The sequence below is a fragment of the Aspergillus candidus genome (genome assembly GCF_002847045.1).
Source record: "Aspergillus candidus strain CBS 102.13 unplaced genomic scaffold BDW47scaffold_13, whole genome shotgun sequence".
Lineage (NCBI taxonomy): Eukaryota > Fungi > Ascomycota > Eurotiomycetes > Eurotiales > Aspergillaceae > Aspergillus > Aspergillus candidus.
The window spans coordinates 445,305-463,394 of record NW_020194018.1 but is presented as its reverse complement, the minus strand read 5'-3'; the positions used below and the strand labels follow the sequence as shown (position 1 = coordinate 463,394).

The 18,090-nt window shown below is 52.8% G+C and overlaps 4 protein-coding genes across 4 annotated transcripts; 1 reads left to right on the top strand and 3 right to left on the bottom strand.

Annotated features, from left to right (window-relative positions):
* Positions 1-341: 341 nt before the first annotated feature.
* Positions 342-4,691, bottom strand: BDW47DRAFT_103267 (endopeptidase La). Its single transcript, XM_024812032.1, has 3 exons — positions 1,480-4,691; positions 1,203-1,420; positions 342-1,129 (listed from the first exon to the last, which is right to left on the bottom strand). The coding sequence occupies exons 1-3, from the start codon at positions 4,463-4,465 to the stop codon at positions 968-970; spliced, it is 3,366 nt and encodes a 1,121-aa protein (XP_024673567.1). The 5' UTR covers positions 4,466-4,691; the 3' UTR covers positions 342-967.
* Positions 4,692-4,975: 284 nt separating this feature from the next.
* Positions 4,976-11,262, top strand: BDW47DRAFT_116595 (BRO1-domain-containing protein; the record flags this gene model as incomplete). Its single annotated transcript, XM_024814955.1, has 6 exons — positions 4,976-5,185; positions 5,254-6,521; positions 6,578-6,742; positions 8,147-8,425; positions 8,490-10,086; positions 10,138-11,262. The coding sequence occupies 6 exons, from the start codon at positions 4,976-4,978 to the stop codon at positions 11,260-11,262; spliced, it is 4,644 nt and encodes a 1,547-aa protein (XP_024673566.1).
* A 1,665-nt stretch (positions 11,263-12,927) lies between these two features.
* Positions 12,928-14,417, bottom strand: BDW47DRAFT_103261 (histone deacetylase complex subunit SAP30 Sin3-binding domain-containing protein). The gene is made up of 2 exons (XM_024812031.1): positions 14,063-14,417; positions 12,928-13,984 (listed from the first exon to the last, which is right to left on the bottom strand). Exons 1-2 carry the CDS (start codon positions 14,258-14,260, stop codon positions 13,514-13,516), a joined length of 669 nt encoding a protein of 222 aa, XP_024673565.1. The 5' UTR covers positions 14,261-14,417; the 3' UTR covers positions 12,928-13,513.
* Positions 14,418-15,116: 699 nt separating this feature from the next.
* BDW47DRAFT_13856 (uncharacterized protein) lies at positions 15,117-15,565 on the bottom strand. Its single transcript, XM_024818302.1, has one exon. It carries the CDS (start codon positions 15,427-15,429, stop codon positions 15,166-15,168), a length of 264 nt encoding a protein of 87 aa, XP_024673564.1. The 5' UTR covers positions 15,430-15,565; the 3' UTR covers positions 15,117-15,165.
* Positions 15,566-18,090: the final 2,525 nt, after the last annotated feature.

The following is an 18,090-nucleotide window of genomic DNA, read 5'->3' as shown; positions in this document are numbered from 1 at the left end:
AAGTAAATCAATCAGTCAGTCGACTCCATACAGAACCAAATCCAATCCGATATACCCTCTTTTTATCTTCGGACCCCCGCAGCCCACAATCCCACCTACCAATCAATCCCTAGCCTCCTCCCAGTGGATCTAACGAACGAATACCTACGTCTTTCTTCCCCATATCATACCTATCACTCTTGATCTCCACCCCCCACACCTACTGATCAATTCTTCTCTCCAGTTGTCGCTTGTGGAGACGACACACTAAGCAACTAGGAGTAAGCAATGCGGGGCGGGCACGTTGGCTTTGTAGGTAGATACCATCGTCGTTTGGGAACTACGTTGCTAGATACTGCGTCGCATATCGTCATAAATGTATATATAGACACATTGCATACAGGATAAGGTAGAATATGTAAATAGATCGGTAAATAGATAGTTGGGTAAAGGGGTAATGAATCGATGACAAGGCATCTATCCATCCATTCCAACGGCACCAAATGCAAGAAAGACGTGTCACTACATACCTATCCAGCTTACTGGTTTCTCATACACCAAACAACCTACCCACATGACATGAAATAGATAAAACAGGTATACATCGGTCAAATAATCGGTTTATCTCCATTTTGTGAAGAGTGGAGTGGAGGGGGTCATGAATTGGAAACTGGGGGAAAGAAAAGAGAAGAGAGAAAGGAGAAAATTCTATCGTCGCACTTATCACCCCGACTAGAAGGTGAAACTCCTCAAGTGGTATCGGCAAACGTCCATATCAGGGAGACGAGAACCCCAAGAGAATTCCACCAGGAGGCATTATAACAAAATCAAGTAGGCAACCAATAGATGAAACAAAACTCCGACCATGCATTCCGCACGAAACGCCCGTATGTGACCGTAATAGGTAGGAAGGGGAGAGCCCAAGAAGGAAGAGAACAACTGGCGATAAAGTATATACCGAAGCACGCCAGATAGGACAGGGTATCACTTAATCGTCGTGCTCGTCCTCATTGGCCTTCTTCTTGGTGGGCTCTGCCAGCTCCTTGCGCCAGATCTGGTTGGCTGTTCCCTTGTCGAGATCGGCGAAGAGGAGATCGAAGACGTCGGAGTACCAGGTGGCCGGATGGCCGTCGATACCACGTTTGATGTTCTGCACCAGTTAGATTTGTACATGGAAATAAATGAATAAGATATGGGAAGAGAAAATTAAAATGGAGACTCACCTCAGGCAGCTCTAACCAATCAGACATGTTGTCGGCAGGGAAGATGATCTTGGTGGCACCAGCTCGACGGGCTGCCACGGTCTTCTCGCGCAATCCGCCGATCCGAAGCACCTTACCGGTCACCGTCAGCTCACCCGTCATTGCAATCGTCGGGTCGAGCGGGTGATTCAAAGCCAGCGACAGGAGCGAAGTCGCCATGGTGATACCGGCCGAGGGTCCTAGCGTGATCTGTCAGTGGGACAATTCAGATGAAAACGCGCGGGTGGAGAAATCTTACCGTCCTTGGGCACCGCACCCTCGGGGCAATGCATGTGGAGCTTGGCCTTTTCAAAGAAGCGGTTCTCGGGGAACTGCTTCGCCATCACGGACTTCGCAAAGGAGTACGCAATATGTGTCGATTCTTTCATCACCGTCTGCAGGTTGCCCGTGATCTCGATGCCCGGTCGGGACTCGTGCGTCAGAGCATTCTCCAGGATCGACTCCACGTACAGCGCGGCGCCTCCCATGCTCGTCCACGCAAGTCCCATGGTCACGCCGGGCGGGAACGTATCGTACAGTCGGTCAGCCGTGTAGATGGGAGGTCCAACATAGTCAGTCAAGCTGTCTTTGCCGATGCTGATGTGTACACTGTCAGGGACTTGCAACGCCACCCGCGGCTTTTCGGTCGTCGACTTCTCCGGGTCAGCTGAGGCATGCTCCGTCTCGGAGGACTCGGCCTCCTTCTTCTCCTCGCTCTGGGCGGCCCTGCCCTCGTCGGTCAGGGCCTTCTCCTCGGCGAGGACATCCTCGCCCAACTCGCGGACAATCTTGAAGGCGGCCTTCCGGTAAACCTTTTCGATCTGTTTCTTCAGGTTTCGGACACCGCTCTCACGGCAGTACGACTTGATGAGTTCTTCGATGGCCTCCTCGTTCAATGTGACGTCAACATCCTTGAGACCGGTCAGCTCCCGAGCAGCGGGCGCAAGGTACCGTTCGGCAATGGCCATCTTCTCATCTGCAACGTAGCCCGAAAGCTCAATGAGCTCCATACGGTCCAGCAGAGGCCGGGGAATGGTGTCGGTGATGTTGGCGGTACAGACGAAAAGAACCTTGGACAGATCCACGGGGACATCCATGTAGTGATCCAAGAACGAGTTGTTCTGCTCCGGATCCAGCAACTCGAGCAGCGCAGACGAAGGGTCGCCTTGGTGGCCCCGTCCGATCTTGTCAACCTCGTCGATCAAGATCAGCGGATTCTCCGTCTGGCACTTCTTGAGCGCTTGGATGATGCGACCAGGAAGGGCGCCCACGTAGGTCCGACGATGGCCCTTGATTTCTGCCACGTCCGTCAGGCCTCCGACGGAGAACCGGTAATACTGCCTGTTCAGTGCCCGCGCGATGGACTTGCCAATGCTCGTCTTTCCGACACCGGGGGGTCCGACCAGACAGAGAATCTTCCCTTCAACGGTCCCCCGGAGTTTGCCGACGGCGATGAATTCCAGAATGCGGTCCTTGACATCCTTCAGCCCGTAGTGATCCTCGTCCAAAACGCTCGTCGCATGCTGGATGCCAAAGTTCTCCACGCTCTTCTGGCCCCAGGGGATCTGGGTCAACCAGTCGAGGTAGTTGCGCGTGACGTTGAACTCGGACGCAGCCGGCTCCAGGTGGGCCAGCTTGTTGATTTCTTCATCGAACACCTTCTTGACAGCCTCAGGCATAGCAAGTTTCTCCGCCTTCTCCTTGAACTTCTCAACCAGTTTATCCTTGCCGTCGGACTCGATGCCCAGCTCCCTCTTGATCCCCTTCATCTGCTCCATCAACCAATACTCGCGCTGGCGCTTCTGGATCTTGGCTTCGACGTCTTTCGAGATCTTGGACTGGAGCTGTGCGTTCATCAACTCCTTCTTCAGCACCACCAACGCCTTGGGCAGTCGCTCCTCGACATTAGTCAATTCAAGGACTTCCTGCATCTCCTGCAGTTCACCCGCGGAGACGGCCGCAGCGAAGTCGGCCAGCTTGGCGGGCTCGTCACTCAGATTTCCGGGGAACTGGTCCGTGTAGAAGGCCGAGATCTGGTCGCGGAATAGCGGGTTCAGGCTGGCAATCTCCTTGCAGACGTTGACAATCTCACTTGTCACGGCGCGGATGATGGCGCTCTTCTTGTCGAAGGGTTCTTCCACCTGGTTTTCGACATTGACCAAGCTGACGGGGTATTTTCGCAAGAATGAGGTAGGTTCGTAGTGATCCTTGGGGGCAGGCTCCGCCGCGCCCTCTTCGAAGCTGGCCACAACATCGCCCCGCTTCTCCGCGGATTTGTCATCCGTCGCGGCGGGCTTGTCTTTGTCTTGATCGGTTGGTGCTATTAACGAAGTAACCTTGATGCGACGATGCGGGTAGAGCACGGCCGTCACCCCGCTCGCCTCTCCGCGAAGGGGATAAGCCGCAGTAATCTGTGCAAACACACCCACGTCGTAGATATCATCCATGCTCTCAATCACGTCACCGTCGGCGTTCTCATCCTTGAACAGGAAAGCTCCAACGTAAGGCTGTCCGCGTTTCATCATGTCCTGGATGGCCATGGCCACATTGGGGTCTCGGATGGTAATCGCCTTGTAGAACCCCGGGAAGAGCGGCCGCTTAGCAATAGGAATAGCCATCACCTGGGGGTAGACGTCGGGGACGGAAGGCTTCTGTAAGGCCTTGTCGCCGGCACCCTTCTTGCCCTTCTTTCCGCCATCATCGTTTCCACCCTGGTTCCCACCACTGGGCTTGGAGTCCGAACCGCCATTGACAGGAATGGGCGACGGGCCTTCGTTCGAATTTCCTTTGCCTTCGGCAGTGTTATTTTCGTCCTTTGCATCCTCCTCGACTCCTCGTTGCTCCTTGTCGGTGGGGGATTTTTCCTTGCGCCGGGTAAACGCCGAGGTCGGAGCTCCGGGTTCTGACGTAGCCGATCCCTGTTTGTTCGACAGATCACCCGTCTTCCGCCGGGATTCTGGCCCCCGCTGGACGTCTTTCTCGTCTGTTGAATCCTTCTGTTCTTTCTGTTCCTTCTGATTCGGATCTTCCTTGTCGTCGCCGGGTGGGGGTTTTTCCTTCGATCGGAATGAACTGGACGAGAAGGTCCGCGGGCAACTCGGCAGAGAGCGCGGGAGACGCGGTGAGGTCACGGCCGATCGGACAGCGACATTGTATCTCGAAGGCGCAAGCAGAGACCGGAGAACGAGTGGACGCGAGGATTGGTGGAGCGCGGCTCTCCAGGGAAGAGTCTGGCCGCGGAGCATGCTACTGTGAGTGGCGGGAGGACGATGATATAAGGGAAAAGGTGAACGGAAATAATATACAAGAGAAGACCAATCGATCGGTCGGTCGAACGAGATTAAACAATTACAATGCAAAAAAAATTAGAGACGACAGAAAAAGAAAGAAACCGGAGAGAGGATATGAGGAAGCGGAAGAGGGAGAATGAGAGTACGGATAGAATGACTGCTTACCGAAGCAAGCCTGAGGTTCTCTGATTCTCTCTCTTTCTCTCTCTCCGTCTTTCGTCACCGCCTCCCGGATCATCCTTTGTCCGGCCGGGAAACTTTTTCGAGCCGGAAGTACTCGAAGCTTCTAAGCGTTCAATCGTATCTCCAACTTCCTCCCAGAAGGCGAATCTTCCGTTGTTATATTTGCCCCCTGGTCGGATTGGATTGACTGGGTCCAGTCGGATTGTTTCTCTTCTTCTCCTCGTCTTCTTTTTTTTTTCTTTTCCTCTCCGCTCTTCGGTTTGAATCTTCTCCCGGTCAACTATGAACGTTACATCCGCCGCTATGCCCAAAGCCGCGGCTCTCCCCGGTCAATTGCTCCGGACGTCGCGACAATGCACCAAACAGTCCTCGACCACCGTTTGGTCTTCCCAGCAGAACCGCGGATATCATGTCTCGACTATGTCGCCCACGGAGCGGCGTCTGCGGAATGGCGCCGGTCACAAGAAGAGCCCGGCTGTCTTCTCCTCCCAGGTAAAGTTTCCCAAGATCTACTTTCCCTATCCGGGACTTGACTGACGATGGCGGTTCAAATTGAGTAGACATTCCACACCTCGGCTCCTCTCTCCGCGATGGCGGATCCGTACAAAGTCCTCGGGGTAGACAAGGGCGCCGCCGCCGGTGATATCAAGAAAGCCTATTACGGAATGGCGAAGAAGTATCACCCGGATACCAACAAGGACCCGAATGCCAAGGAAAAGTTCGCAGAGGCCCAGTCCGCGTATGAATTGCTCTCCGACGCCAAAAAGCGAGAGACCTATGATCGGTATGGGTCCGCCGCGTTCGACCAGAATGGCGGCTTCGACCCCAGTGCCGGGGCGGGTGGTCCGTTCTCCGGTGCGGGCGGCTTCCACGGTTTCGGTGGTGGTTTCGGAGGTGGTGGTTTCGGGGGTGGTGGCTTTGGCGGCGGTGGATTCAGTGGGGATATCAATTTCGAGGACCTTTTCGGTGCTTTCACAGGCGGCGCTCGTCGTGGCGGTCGTGGCCGGCGTGGCCCGGTCCAGGAAGTCATGGTGGGTGAGGACATCGAGGTCCAAACCAATATCTCCTTCATGGAGGCCGCCAAGGGAACATCGAAGGATATCCCGATTACACCCCTGACGGAATGCGGCACGTGCAAGGGCGATGGTCTGAAGCAGGGTGCCAAGCGCACTCAATGTCGCCAGTGTAACGGATCCGGTACCCGTGTGCATTTCATGCAGGGTGGATTCCAGTTGGCCGCCACCTGCGACGCTTGTGGCGGATCCGGCCTCAGTGTCCCTCGCGGGTCTGAATGTGGCTCGTGCAACGGCAACGGCGTGGTCCGGGATCGCAAGACGATCCAGGTCGACATCCCCGGTGGTGTCGAGGATGGCATGCGACTGAGGGTCAACTCCGAAGGAGACGCTCCGCCCACCGGGACCAACGCTACCCCGGGGGCCCGCACCAAGCGGGGCGATCTGTACGTCTCGATCCGCGTCGCCCCCGACCACCGATTCAGTCGCTCCGGTTCCGATATTCTCTACACCGCGTCGGTTCCTCTGACCACTGCGTTGTTGGGTGGTGAGGTCCAGGTGCCTACGCTGGATGGCGAAGTCAAGGTCCGGGTGGCCACGGGCACCGGCACGGGTGATCGCATCACCTTGTCGGGTATGGGGATGAAGAAGCTCGGCGGCCGCTCGCGCTTCAGCCCGACCGGTGATCTGAAGGTCGAGTTCAAGGTCGCGATGCCCAAGTCCTTGACCGGCAACCAGCGGATGATCCTCGAAGTGCTTGCGGATGAGATGGGTGATAAGACGGCCCGGCGAATCATGGATGTCGGCAAAGAGAGGTAAGTTCCGTCATTCCGCTACGCACCTCCTTTAGATTATGCTAACCACTGGACAGCTCCGATGCCGAGTCGAGTGCCGCGACCGACGGCAAGGGCGAGGGATTCCTCAAGTCCGCCTGGCACAGGCTCATGAACCATGCGAAGGCCTCGGAGGCGGACAAGAAGGCCTCGGACAAATCGCAGTCGGACGACAGCAAGAAGCCGACGGAGGACGACAAGAAGTCCTCATAATCGACTCGACCTGTGACGACGGGACATCGGGAACCCTCGATGATCCCATTTTTTGGATTGTATAATCATTCATCTCCCTTCCACTACTTGTATTATTCTAGGGATTTCATAGCGCCGGCGAGCTTTTGGGGGTTTTGTGCCATTTCTGCATGTTGGAACATTGGATGTGTTGATAGAGGCAGGAACTTGTATGTACTATGCTGCTGTTATACGTATCTGTTTTTCTTTCTTTCTTTCTTTTTCTTTTTTTTGTCGACGATATCCACTCTGAACACTGCCATTTGAATGAAATGCTCCCCTCTCAATTGCCCGTTATGTGAAAGTACACGGACCAGGTTATAGACCCACCAGATAGGTAGATACTGTATATCAATCAAGGCTCGACTCAAGTGAAGGATCATGGATGATGTCAACGTAGCTGTCAAGAATGCTGATCAGGGGTGATAATATGCTTCAATCTAGTCATAGAAAGAAGCACAGGTGATTATTTCCATGAGACTGATATGAACCCGTTCTCTCCTAGTCATACCTGCTGTCATTCAGCCTTATCATTACTATGGGATAGTGGGATGTAGAATCAGCACCTCGAAGACCGTCCACTTTCTCGCGTCTTTCTCCGCCTTCTTTGGTTTTCGAAATATTGTTATTGATATAAAGATAATTCAAATCTGTACCGTAATGAACATAATAACCAGTCTCAAGGAGTTGAGTGGTGTCTGGATCAAGACTAAATCCAAGATTGGCGCCAACTTGCACTTGTTCCAACCAGACCGCCGCCCAATCACTCCTTTGGGGTTTCCGCCTCTCCTCATTTCCCACCATCACTCTTCTTCCTCTTCTTCCTCCTCCTCCCTCACCTCACCTCACTTCTCTCTCTCTCCTACTCTCTCCACCTTTCTACTTTCACTCCCTTCCTGTCGAGGCATGAATATCTGATCTCCTCTCTCCCGCCCTTTGGATCATCACAACCTAGATGCCTCTTCCCATGACCCTCCACCTTATATAATACTATCATACCAGTCAGCCGTCTTCATCCCGCACGGCGTCCCCACTCGGTCGTCATCCCAACCACCTTCCGGTTCATTCGACGACTGCCTACGTACCTTCAACCGTTCTCTCTCCCACGGCGCAACCTTGAATTCCCTTCCTGGAGCTTCTGCCTAAATCTCGTGATCGGGTTTTGTCGGTCTCGTATCCCTCGATACCTGGTCCTGTCCCTCCTCTCACCCCAGCTTTGGGTCCCCCCCCCCCACCGCCCCTCCCCTCCTCCCCCCGATCGTCCCGCCGCGCGCAATTCCGTTCCCCTCCCCCTCATCAACCTCCAGTCGACCCTCCGACTGATTCGCGAACTCTCCGCCTGTGAATGGGAGCTGCTCGCTCTGACCGATCGCCAGTATGGTTCAATCAGCCATGATCTCGTGTCCCCTCAAGCAGACCAATGAAATCGATTGGATCCACCCCCTCAAGGACTACATCCGCCAGAGCTATGGCGAAGACCCGGAACGATACAGTCAAGAATGCGCAACCCTCAACCGGTTGCGCCAAGATATGCGAGGTGCGGGGAAAGACAGTGCGACGGGCCGCGACCTTCTATATAGGTACTACGGGCAGCTAGAGCTTCTGGACCTCAGGTTTCCGGTGGATGAAAACCACATCAAAATATCCTTTACTTGGTATGGTTTGAATTGTTTACCCCGCGGTGGGTGGAGAATGTGTGTTAACGTTTCCGTCATCCAGGTACGACGCCTTCACCCACAAGCAGACCTCCCAATACTCTCTAGCCTTTGAGAAAGCTTCGATTATCTTCAACATCTCTGCCGTCCTCTCCTGCCATGCAGCAAACCAGAACCGCGCCGACGACACCGGCTTGAAAACGGCCTATCATTCGTTCCAAGCTTCCGCCGGAATGTTCACCTACATCAACGAGAACTTCCTCCATGCGCCGTCGACGGATCTCAATCGCGACACGGTCAAAACACTGATCCATGTCACCCTTGCGCAGGCGCAGGAAGTCTTCCTGGAAAAGCAGACGGCGGATCAGAAGAAAGCGGGTCTCCTCGCCAAGCTCGCCAGCCAGTCCGCGTACCTCTATACCCAGGCCGTGGAAGGGATGCAGGAATATGCCAAGGGCGTCTTCGAGAAGGTGTGGCTCATTGTGGTCCAGGCCAAGGCCAGTCACATGGCGTCAGTTGCGTCCTACTATCAGGCACTGGCGGACACTGAGAGCCAGTCGCATGGTGTGGCCATCGCTCGACTCCAGTTCGCAGAGAAAAACTCGAACGCCGCGCTGGGATGGGCCAAGTCATTCCCCTCGTCGGTCCCGCCCAACTCGAATCTCAGCTCGGAGTCCGGGGCGAACCTGACCGATCTCATCAAGTACCACCTCGCAAACGTGCAGGCCACGCTCGCTACCTTCGTGAAGGATAACGACTTCATCTACCACCAGCCCATCCCCAACGAGGCAGGCCTGTCCGCGGTCGCCAAACTCCCCGCGGCCAAGGCGATCCCTGTCAGCGAGCTCTACCAGGGACAAGATATCCAACGAATCATTGGCCCCGATATCTTCCAGAAGCTGGTTCCCATGTCCGTCACGGAGACGGCCAGCCTGTACGACGAGGAGAAGGCCAAGTTGATCCGAGCGGAGACCGAGAAGGTGGAGACGGCCAACGGGGAGATGGCTGCGAGTCTGGATTACTTGAAGCTCCCGGGTAGCTTGAACATCGTGAAAGGCGGGATGGACCAGGAGATGACGGTCGACGATGAATTCCGGCGGTGGTGCCAGGACCTCGCGGGCCACAAATCCTTCGCCAAGGCGCTGGATGGGCTGCAGGATCGCAAAGTGGAGATCCAGGGGCTTCTCGACCAGTGCGCCCTGCAACTGGATAAGGAAGAGAGCGTCTGCGAAAAGATGCGCTCCAAACATGGGGCGGATTGGAGCCAGCAGCCCAGCGCCCGACTCAACACGACGCTGCGTGGTGATATCCGGACGTTCCGAGATACGATCAACGAGGCCAGCGCCAGCGACTCGCAACTGCTGGCCACGCTACGGCAGTACGAGTCGGACTTTGACGAGATGCGGTCCGCCGGTGAGACTGACGAGGCCGAGGTGCTCTTCCAACGGGCCATGATCAAGGTCAGCTCAAAGCACGGCAAGGGTAAGAATGGCGTTGGCAGCCCTCACTCGTCCACCGCGGAAGGCAATCTTTTGGACGACGTATACGACGAGGGGAGCCTTAGTGTGGCGGATCAAATTGCCAAAGTGGAATCCATCCTGAAGAAACTGAATCTGGTCAAGCGGGAGCGTTCTCAGGTTTTGAAGGACTTGAAAGAAAAGGTATATTCCCTCCGCCCCCTTCACGATCACTGGTCTAATGGGAAACTATAGGTCCACAATGATGACATCTCAAATGTTCTCATCTTGAACAAGAAGTCAATCACTGGACAGGAGAGCCAGCTTTTCGAAGCGGAGTTGGAAAAGTTCCGGCCGCATCAGAACCGCCTGCTTCAGGCCAACCACAAGCAGTCCTCGTTGATGAAAGAGCTTACCAAGATCTATGGAGACCTTTTACAAGACAAACGAGTCCGGTCCGAGCAATCCAAGTACGAGGCCATCACCCGCCAGCGGAATTCCGTGATGGCTCGATATAAGAAAGTGTACGACGCGTTCAACGGCCTCCTGTCGGGCGTCGTCCAGGCGCAGACCTTCTATACCGAAATGGGCGAGACGGTAGAAAATCTCCGGAAGAACGTGGACTCCTTCATCAACAACCGGCGGTCCGAGGGGGCGCAGCTGCTAGCCCAGATCGAACGCGACAAGGCAGGCGGGGCGGCCAACCAGGAAGACCAAGAACGGGAGAAGCTCCGCCAACTCATGGAGCGCCTGTCCGCAGAGCCCAAGCCCCCTTCTGCGGGTCCTCCGCCCCCAGTATCGTCGTACAAGGCGAAATCACCCCCTCCCCCGGTCCACGTCCCAAGCTACCCCACGCCCGGGATCACATCCCCGAAGATGTCGCCCGCCTTCCCCCCCAACGTAACTGGGCAACCCCACGGCATGCCCATGTCCCACTCGCCTGCACCCTACGGACAATATATGCCCCCAGGGACCGGCGTCTCCTACATGCCAGGGCAACACTTCCAGCAAGGCGCCGCAGCGCCCCTCTCCGAAGGCTACAACCCAATGGCATACCCCTACCCGCCGTCCGCCTCACCGCCGCCCAACCAGCAGTTCTACTCGTCGACCCCGACCCCTTACAGCGGCTACTCAAACCCGACGCCGCCCACCGCCCCTTCCCAGTTCATGCCGCAGGGCTACGTCCCGCCGCCCCCGCCCCCACGACCCCATCAAACCAGCTACCCGCCCTCCACGGGACCCTTCCCCACGGGTCCGGGCGGCTACGCCCAAAGTCGCCCTTACGGCTCAAGCCAGCACCACAAGGCGCCTTCCCAGTCGTCTCAGTCTCAAGGTCAGGGTCAGGGTGATCCTTGGGCGGGGCTGAACGCGTGGAAATGAACACCCCTTTCCTTCCTCCACGGGATCGAAGACGACCGATGAGAAGTGCAGACTCACGAAACATGATAGAACAATGAAGGATGACGGATTGATTGTTGGTTGGTTGGTTGGTTGCATCCAGGCGTTTCTTGCTGTGTTTTTGTGTCGTTGGCTACTGTGGGTATTACTGAAACATTCTATTCTCTTCTATTCTTATTCCATCTTATCCTATCCTGCCCTGTTCTATTCCTCAGTATCAAAGCATCTGCCAAGTGCACTAAAAAGCCTCACAGCATTTTGATCGGGTGGGATATGGTTGATATCTGCAGCATCTTCCCAATCAGTATACGAGATCGATTTCATTTTTGTCAAGCAAGGAGGTTTCGGACCAATGGTATAACTAGCATGGCCTAGAGTGCGAGGTCCGAGGTTTATCTTGTACCCATACTTAGAATTGTAGTTTTGTAACTGAGAAAAATAGTCTGTTGATCTGTATACTGAAATCCGGAAGTTTCTATCCTGGTTTTATCTCTCTTTCCAAATGATGCAACAGGTAATATCTATGTTGCCGTGTTCAGTCGTCTATACTATAATTATTGGCATCTAGCAGATTACATGTTCCAGAACGGCGCATGATATACACAACTAGCCCATGGAGCCCCCTCGCGTAGTCGCCTCATCCAAGGGGAAATGCAACCCTAACTGACATGTCCATGTCCATATCCATCTACGTAGCACGGAGTACAAACCCAAGGATACGTATAAATCCCACCACGCCGCCCGCCGTAGCGTCCCTCAACTCATATCATCGAACTTACACCGTCTGTCTCCATCAAGAACCAACACTCAATAAACACCTTCCGTCCTTGCCTGCTCTATAATCAATCATAACATAACCATCTCAGCTTGCCCACCGCTCAAGTGTCGGGATTTTCTCCACACAATGCATCTCAACCAACTACTCATCACCGCCCTCTTCTTTCTATGCCTGGCCACAGCCCTGTCGACAGAAGGCGCCACGGAAAGAGATCTCTCCGCAACCAACGAAGCCCAGCGTCGTCGATGTCCAAAGCACTACCATCGACACAATGGTCAGTGCTGCAGATTCAGGCACATTAGACGACAATATTACGACTGTCATCCATGGTAATGGTACAGTCTTTTTTTCCAAAAAAGATTGATTGATCAACCAGCCAGCCAGCCAGCAACATGAGAGCCGTTGGCTTGAGCCTGATGTATTTTTATTTTATTTTATTTTTTTTTCAAACCTTCAAACCAGCGCAGGGGTCTGCCGTGTCTTGTGTCTTTTAGGAACAGTCGACTTCCATAAAAGTACCCGTTTATAGGGCCGGGTAACTAACGGTCCATAGTGCATAGGAGGGAAAACCTGTATCAGTCTTCTCTCTAATACAATGACCAATCCCGCAAGATGCGGAGAGAATCATCCTGTTTTGTTCTCCTTTTTTCTTTTTTCTGGTTCAGATATCCTATGTTCTTTCGGGTAGCTTCACGTTTGCCTGGTTGGGGGTATTATCTCGGCTCTTGAGAATGTGTTCCTGAAGTGTTGTATAATTTTTATAGACATACGTAAGGTCTAGATTAGACAGGTCTGCTTTTATATGATTTGACAGGTCTATCATACAGGAGTCACCCTAGAAGCGAGGGCACAGAATATGTCCTGCTAATGGATAGGATAGTGTACAAACCAGGCTGATCCGGTCCCGAAGATAGCAGTAAGAGATAACTGGAGCCAGCTCGGCTGGGGGTATATTCTCCACGGATGTATATAGTTCCGAAGAAGGAATGAAAGGAAAGGGGAGAAACTCGCTGGGCTCCTATGCTTCAGTTGAGAAACGATCATTCCGAGACGGTGAGAGGGCTACACATTATTGTGTATTGACGAGGTAGGTGTCACGGACGGTGTGAAACAGGTATGGGACAGGTGACTCGAGAAGGATAGATGGCATAGATAAGGTAGCAATTATAGTACATTGAGATAGGAGACAAGGTGAGAACAAGATGGGTGAGGTAAAACAATGGGTATCATGACTTGGACAAAGAAGAAACAGAAAGATGAGGTGTAGACGGTAAGAAACAGACGAAAAACCAACGTAGGTCCTGCCAGGGCACAGAACGATATCAAAACGCCTGCGGCAGGGAGCCCCAGCCCAAAACCGGAGAGAAACTACCCATAGAACACCATTGACCAAAGCCAACGAAACCTATCGGTAGATAGAACCAAGAAAAAGAAAAGAAAGAGGAGGAGGACATTCTAAGGCTGAAACCTCAACCGAAACTGCCTCCCCCTCCCTTCCTCGCGAACCTTGTACAAAAACCGCGCGATAGCCTCCTGCTCCGCCAGCGCAGCATTATTGAAGTGTTTCCGCGCCGCCGTCGCAAGCTGCTTTTTGCTGACGCGGTCCTGCGCAATGATGCGGTGCAGGGCGCTCTTCCCGTCTACTGTTCTCTGTCCGTGGGTGGGATCTCTGCTGCTGGCGACAATGCCATTGGGGCCATTCTTCGGCGCTGCGCCGGCGTTGTCGACTCCGTTCACGCCGTTGGTTTGGGAGTCTTGTTTGGCTTGGTGGGCGCGTTGGGCGGCGATCGCGGTTGGTGATCGGAGGCCGATTCCCTTGGATAGGAGAAGCTGGGAGTATTCGCTGGGGTAGGCGCTGGGGCAGGAAAGTTTGTAGGAGTGGCGATAGGAGTGGAGCATGCTGAGGGGCATTTCGTTCCAGTCGATCTGATAAGAGAGACAGACTCGTAAGCGATTTGAAGGCCATTTAGGAAGAATGGGGAGAAGGCAGAAGGGTTCGCGTACCTTGGGCAGATTGTCTTCGACAGCGGGGGCGCTGGTCACATTAGCAGCGGCTTTGGGTTCAGCTCGTGAGGCACTGGCGGCAGGGGCATTGGCCGTCTTGCGACCCTTGGAGGCTGTCTTGTGTTCTCGCGCAGTGCTGGAAGCCTCTGAGCGAGAGTCATCGTGGACGGCGGTCGTGCGCTGCCGCGGGGGCGCCATGATGCGAATTGAGAGGGGGGAATGCGAAAGGGGAGAGGAGGGAAGTGGGCAGGCCGGTCAATGGCCGCGACAGGCTGTAACCTATGAAGCTGGACTTCTCGAGACAAGATATACGCGGGAGGAACGAGCGAACATGATGGAACGAGCGAGGAGCGAGAGGGAGAGAGAGCGTTGTTGAGAATGGCCGAAAGAACTTTGGAGGCGGCCAGACGCGGCAGAATGGCGTCGAGCGCGATATCATTTGACCTTTTTGGGTAATATTGCCGATCTTCAATTCCTTTCTGGGTAAGTTGTTGGACGTGTCACCTTTCCTCCGGTGGTCATGTACAGAACTCTACGGCGGTCAATAGACATATCATGAGACTATACGGGGTCCTTGTCGATACGGTGTAAACCGGGTATATAACAATCATGGCCCACAAACCAGACGCTTTCCCGTCATCATATCTACTAATATCGGCAAGCATCCAACACTGCCAGATGCCAATGATTGATCCAAATCAGCTATGTACGATGATCATCTTCAAGACAGTATCTAGAAGCTTGGTTTGGCGATCCTTAGCATAACACCAGGGACAAGCCTTGTACATCCAATCACGTTTCTTTCGCCGACCAGACATCATGCATACCGCCGTTGATACTTGACCGAGAGATGCGCCCCAAGCTGCAATACTCTCCGTTATATACGACGTTATCAGTTCCTACCCAGGCCAGTGGTCCTGCATGTCCTGAAAGGCCTCACCTCGCAATATTGATTTCAACGGTACTGACGTCAAGAACGACCGCTCGAATTGATCCAGTGATCTGATATATCTATTGACTGGCAGTGACACTTCTGACGACCTCATTCAAGACCACACCCCCACTCCGCAGGATCGATAGAGTATACTTGATGCCCCGTGACTTTATAAAGGCAGCTGACCAGATAATGTGACAGTTACGATGACAAGCAACCTACAAGATAGAAGATAGCCCGCGAGAGCCACTACACAAGGTATACAAAGCCTCCTTAGGTCCGAAAGTATATAATTTGTATTCAACAGAGTATAAGAAGAGACACAGCCCATCCATCCTTCGATCTGAAGAAGCCAAGCTTCAACGACCATCAGTACCACACTGCTGATTAGTTTAGCCCGTCGCACTAACAGTCTCTCCTCTGGTTGGTCCATCGTTCACCCAAATTTTTCCATCGGTATTATCCTCAAAGTATCCGTAGCGTGTTACACGTATGGAGAAGGGAGGGACGAGACGAAAGCTTAGTGACGGTCTAACGGGGAAGAAACGGGGCCATGATTTGATTAATTGTTGAGACCGTCATCAAGACTGACTTATGGATACTCCAAGATAGTTAGTAGTCTCATATCATCAGTCAGGGAGATAAAGAGCGAGACGTGAAGAATCTGCTACCGAAATTGCGAGGTTTTTTTCTAAGGGGGATGAAATGGGGCCACAGGGTCCAGGGCTCATCGATATTTCCCTCACCCGGAGTCAACCCACAGTTTCAGGCACACACCGCTATGGCCATGTCATTCTGGGTTTGAAAAATACTACACCAACCCCAAAGAGAAAGTCAACGAGATTACCAGATGCATGCGACGAGGGAAAAAAAAAAAAAAGCCGCTGTCACATTCTAGAATCTCAGGTAGGATAAGCGAGCGTGAAAATTTCTTCAATCTCGTTACTCATGATTTATACACGTTTGTACACGGTTGGAATGCCGAGGGACAACGCATTCAGGTTCCCCCATCCACCGATAGAGACACGATGGAACGTGAAGACCTGGGATAGGCGGGATAGTAACGCCATTACCGAATGGGTAACCCTCGCCCCTAGGTAACTAAGTTAACCCCAAGACAACTTAACTGTCTTGAGGAAGATACGGAGGTAACGTCAGCTGAATCAACGGTCTCTCCAGGACGGGACTCGGGATAGACTCGGCAAACCTCGAGGGGCAAAGGGGGGGAAAGTAGAGAGAGATTCGGCACGGAGATGCCGAGCAAAAATTGCCTCAAACCCGCGGGCCTAGGACTGAGGCCTCGGACTGGGGGGGCTTGGACTGCGGAGCCCCCTAATCTGTCATGACTACTAGACAGGTAGTGCACCGTGAGGACTACTCCGTACTGAACCAGGAGAGGACAAGGAGTGGGAAGTAAAATCAATAAAATAAAATAAAATTCTTTATTCGGTTTTTTTCACCGAGGAACACTTTAGTCCATCTCCAGGAGGTGAATCTAGCTAGAGACAGTAGAAAGAGGGGTCCTTTGGTCCTCAGTGGGGTTAGAACCGAGGGATAATTCCGTTCCTTTAGGTAAGAAATTTCTCCGCAATTTCCTGATCAGAAATCAAAATGAAGTTCCGGAAATCGCTACTTTCCCTCCCAGTCTCCCAGTCATCCCACAAATGGAGGAGAGAGCCGGTATTCCTCCGAAATGATCCGACCCGTGTCGTGGAAGCTGTATGTTATTCTAGACTCAGGACTGTTCTGTCTGGGTCGGGTTCACAGCCCCAGAATCCCCAGAGAAGCCCAGCCTGACATAATCCACTGTGGCGAGCTGATCTCAGACAGTTGTCTCTGGGGTGGCTGTATCAGGTAATTTATTCTCAGGATGAATGAGAATGATATACAGATTATACAGATACTTATCAGAGTTTTAAATCATCCCAGAATCATATTAAACCAGTAGCTAACTCAAGCCTATCTCCCTCCTGGCAGGGGTAGAGACTTGGAGCAAGAAAGCTAACCGGATAGATGCGACGGGAAAAAGGACCCTCCCATCCGATCCAGAATTTCCCTCTCCGGACGCGGGAGATTGTCATTGAAACACGGCTGTGCGCGCCACTAAGGCAGGCCCTTGTCTTGACTCCTGAATTAGCTGCAAATCATTTCCATGACGCAACTGCTTCTGTTCCTTTCTTGGATCGTCTTTTTTTTCCCCCCTAACCCTTTTTAAATTTTTTTATTCCACTTCCATTCTTGGCATGTTGCCCCGCAGGGAGTAGTTATTCGTTGTCCATCCTAGCCACCTATGTTTTTTTATGAAATTTATTACCTGTCGCGAATATTGTCGTGAACATACATAACTCGGCATCTAGCGGTCAAGGACGAAAATCAGAGAAATGAGGAAAGAAAGGAGAAGACAAGACGAAGAAGGCGCCTACATCAAACTCTCAAGTGGACGCCTTGAGGGTCCATGGCTGGCGCCTGGTAATCTTAACCACCAATGTTGGGGAGAAGCCAATTTGAAAATTGCAACACCTGTACTGAGTACTCCGTAAAGAAGGGGCACATGCGTCGGATCAGACACGGTATAGGTCCATTGAGTTTTGCTAGACATAATTTTCAATGAAAGCGGCTGGCCTCCCGCTGCGGACCCTTAAGTTTCTAACCCAACCCCAATCCAGCGCCTCCTATCTATCCACTTGGTCTGTACTGCGTACTCCGTCCACAGTGGTGTATAACTTCATAGTCGGCGGGGTGTAATTCAATAGCCTTATTTCTTTTCATTTGGGATATTACAATAAACAAATTATAATGATAATAACAATAAAATGAATCAAATTGGCGGAGATCATGACATGTGAACTGGATCGGGTCTGCATAATTCATCGTCATCGTCATAAATAAGCTATTTCTAGCTGGGACAAAATGACGGAACCAATCCACTCCAGATCAGGCCATTTCCTTCCTTCCCCTCAACTGGACTAGCCAACACACACACACACAACACTCAAGATTCCACATTGCACCACAACTAGCCTTGATCCATCTCAAAGTTGATAGATAGATAAATTGATCGATTGTTTGTCTTTCAATTTCAATAATAGAGAGG

Bases quoted from the DNA above. Each gene is read 5' to 3' on its own strand.
- BDW47DRAFT_103261 (XM_024812031.1), bottom strand. From the start codon at position 14,260: ATGGCGCCCCCGCGGCAGCGCACGACCGCCGTCCACGATGACTCTCGC. The intron at 13,985-14,062 runs GTACGCGAACCC...CTCTCTTATCAG, and splicing joins TCGAAGACAATCTGCCCAAG to ATCGACTGGAACGAAATGCC.
- BDW47DRAFT_103267 (XM_024812032.1), bottom strand. From the start codon at position 4,465: ATGCTCCGCGGCCAGACTCTTCCCTGGAGAGCCGCGCTCCACCAATCC. The intron at 1,421-1,479 runs GTAAGATTTCTC...AGATCACGCTAG, and splicing joins GGGTGCGGTGCCCAAGGACG to GACCCTCGGCCGGTATCACC. The intron at 1,130-1,202 runs GTGAGTCTCCAT...TAACTGGTGCAG, and splicing joins ATTGGTTAGAGCTGCCTGAG to AACATCAAACGTGGTATCGA.
- BDW47DRAFT_13856 (XM_024818302.1), bottom strand. From the start codon at position 15,429: ATGGACCAACCAGAGGAGAGACTGTTAGTGCGACGGGCTAAACTAATC.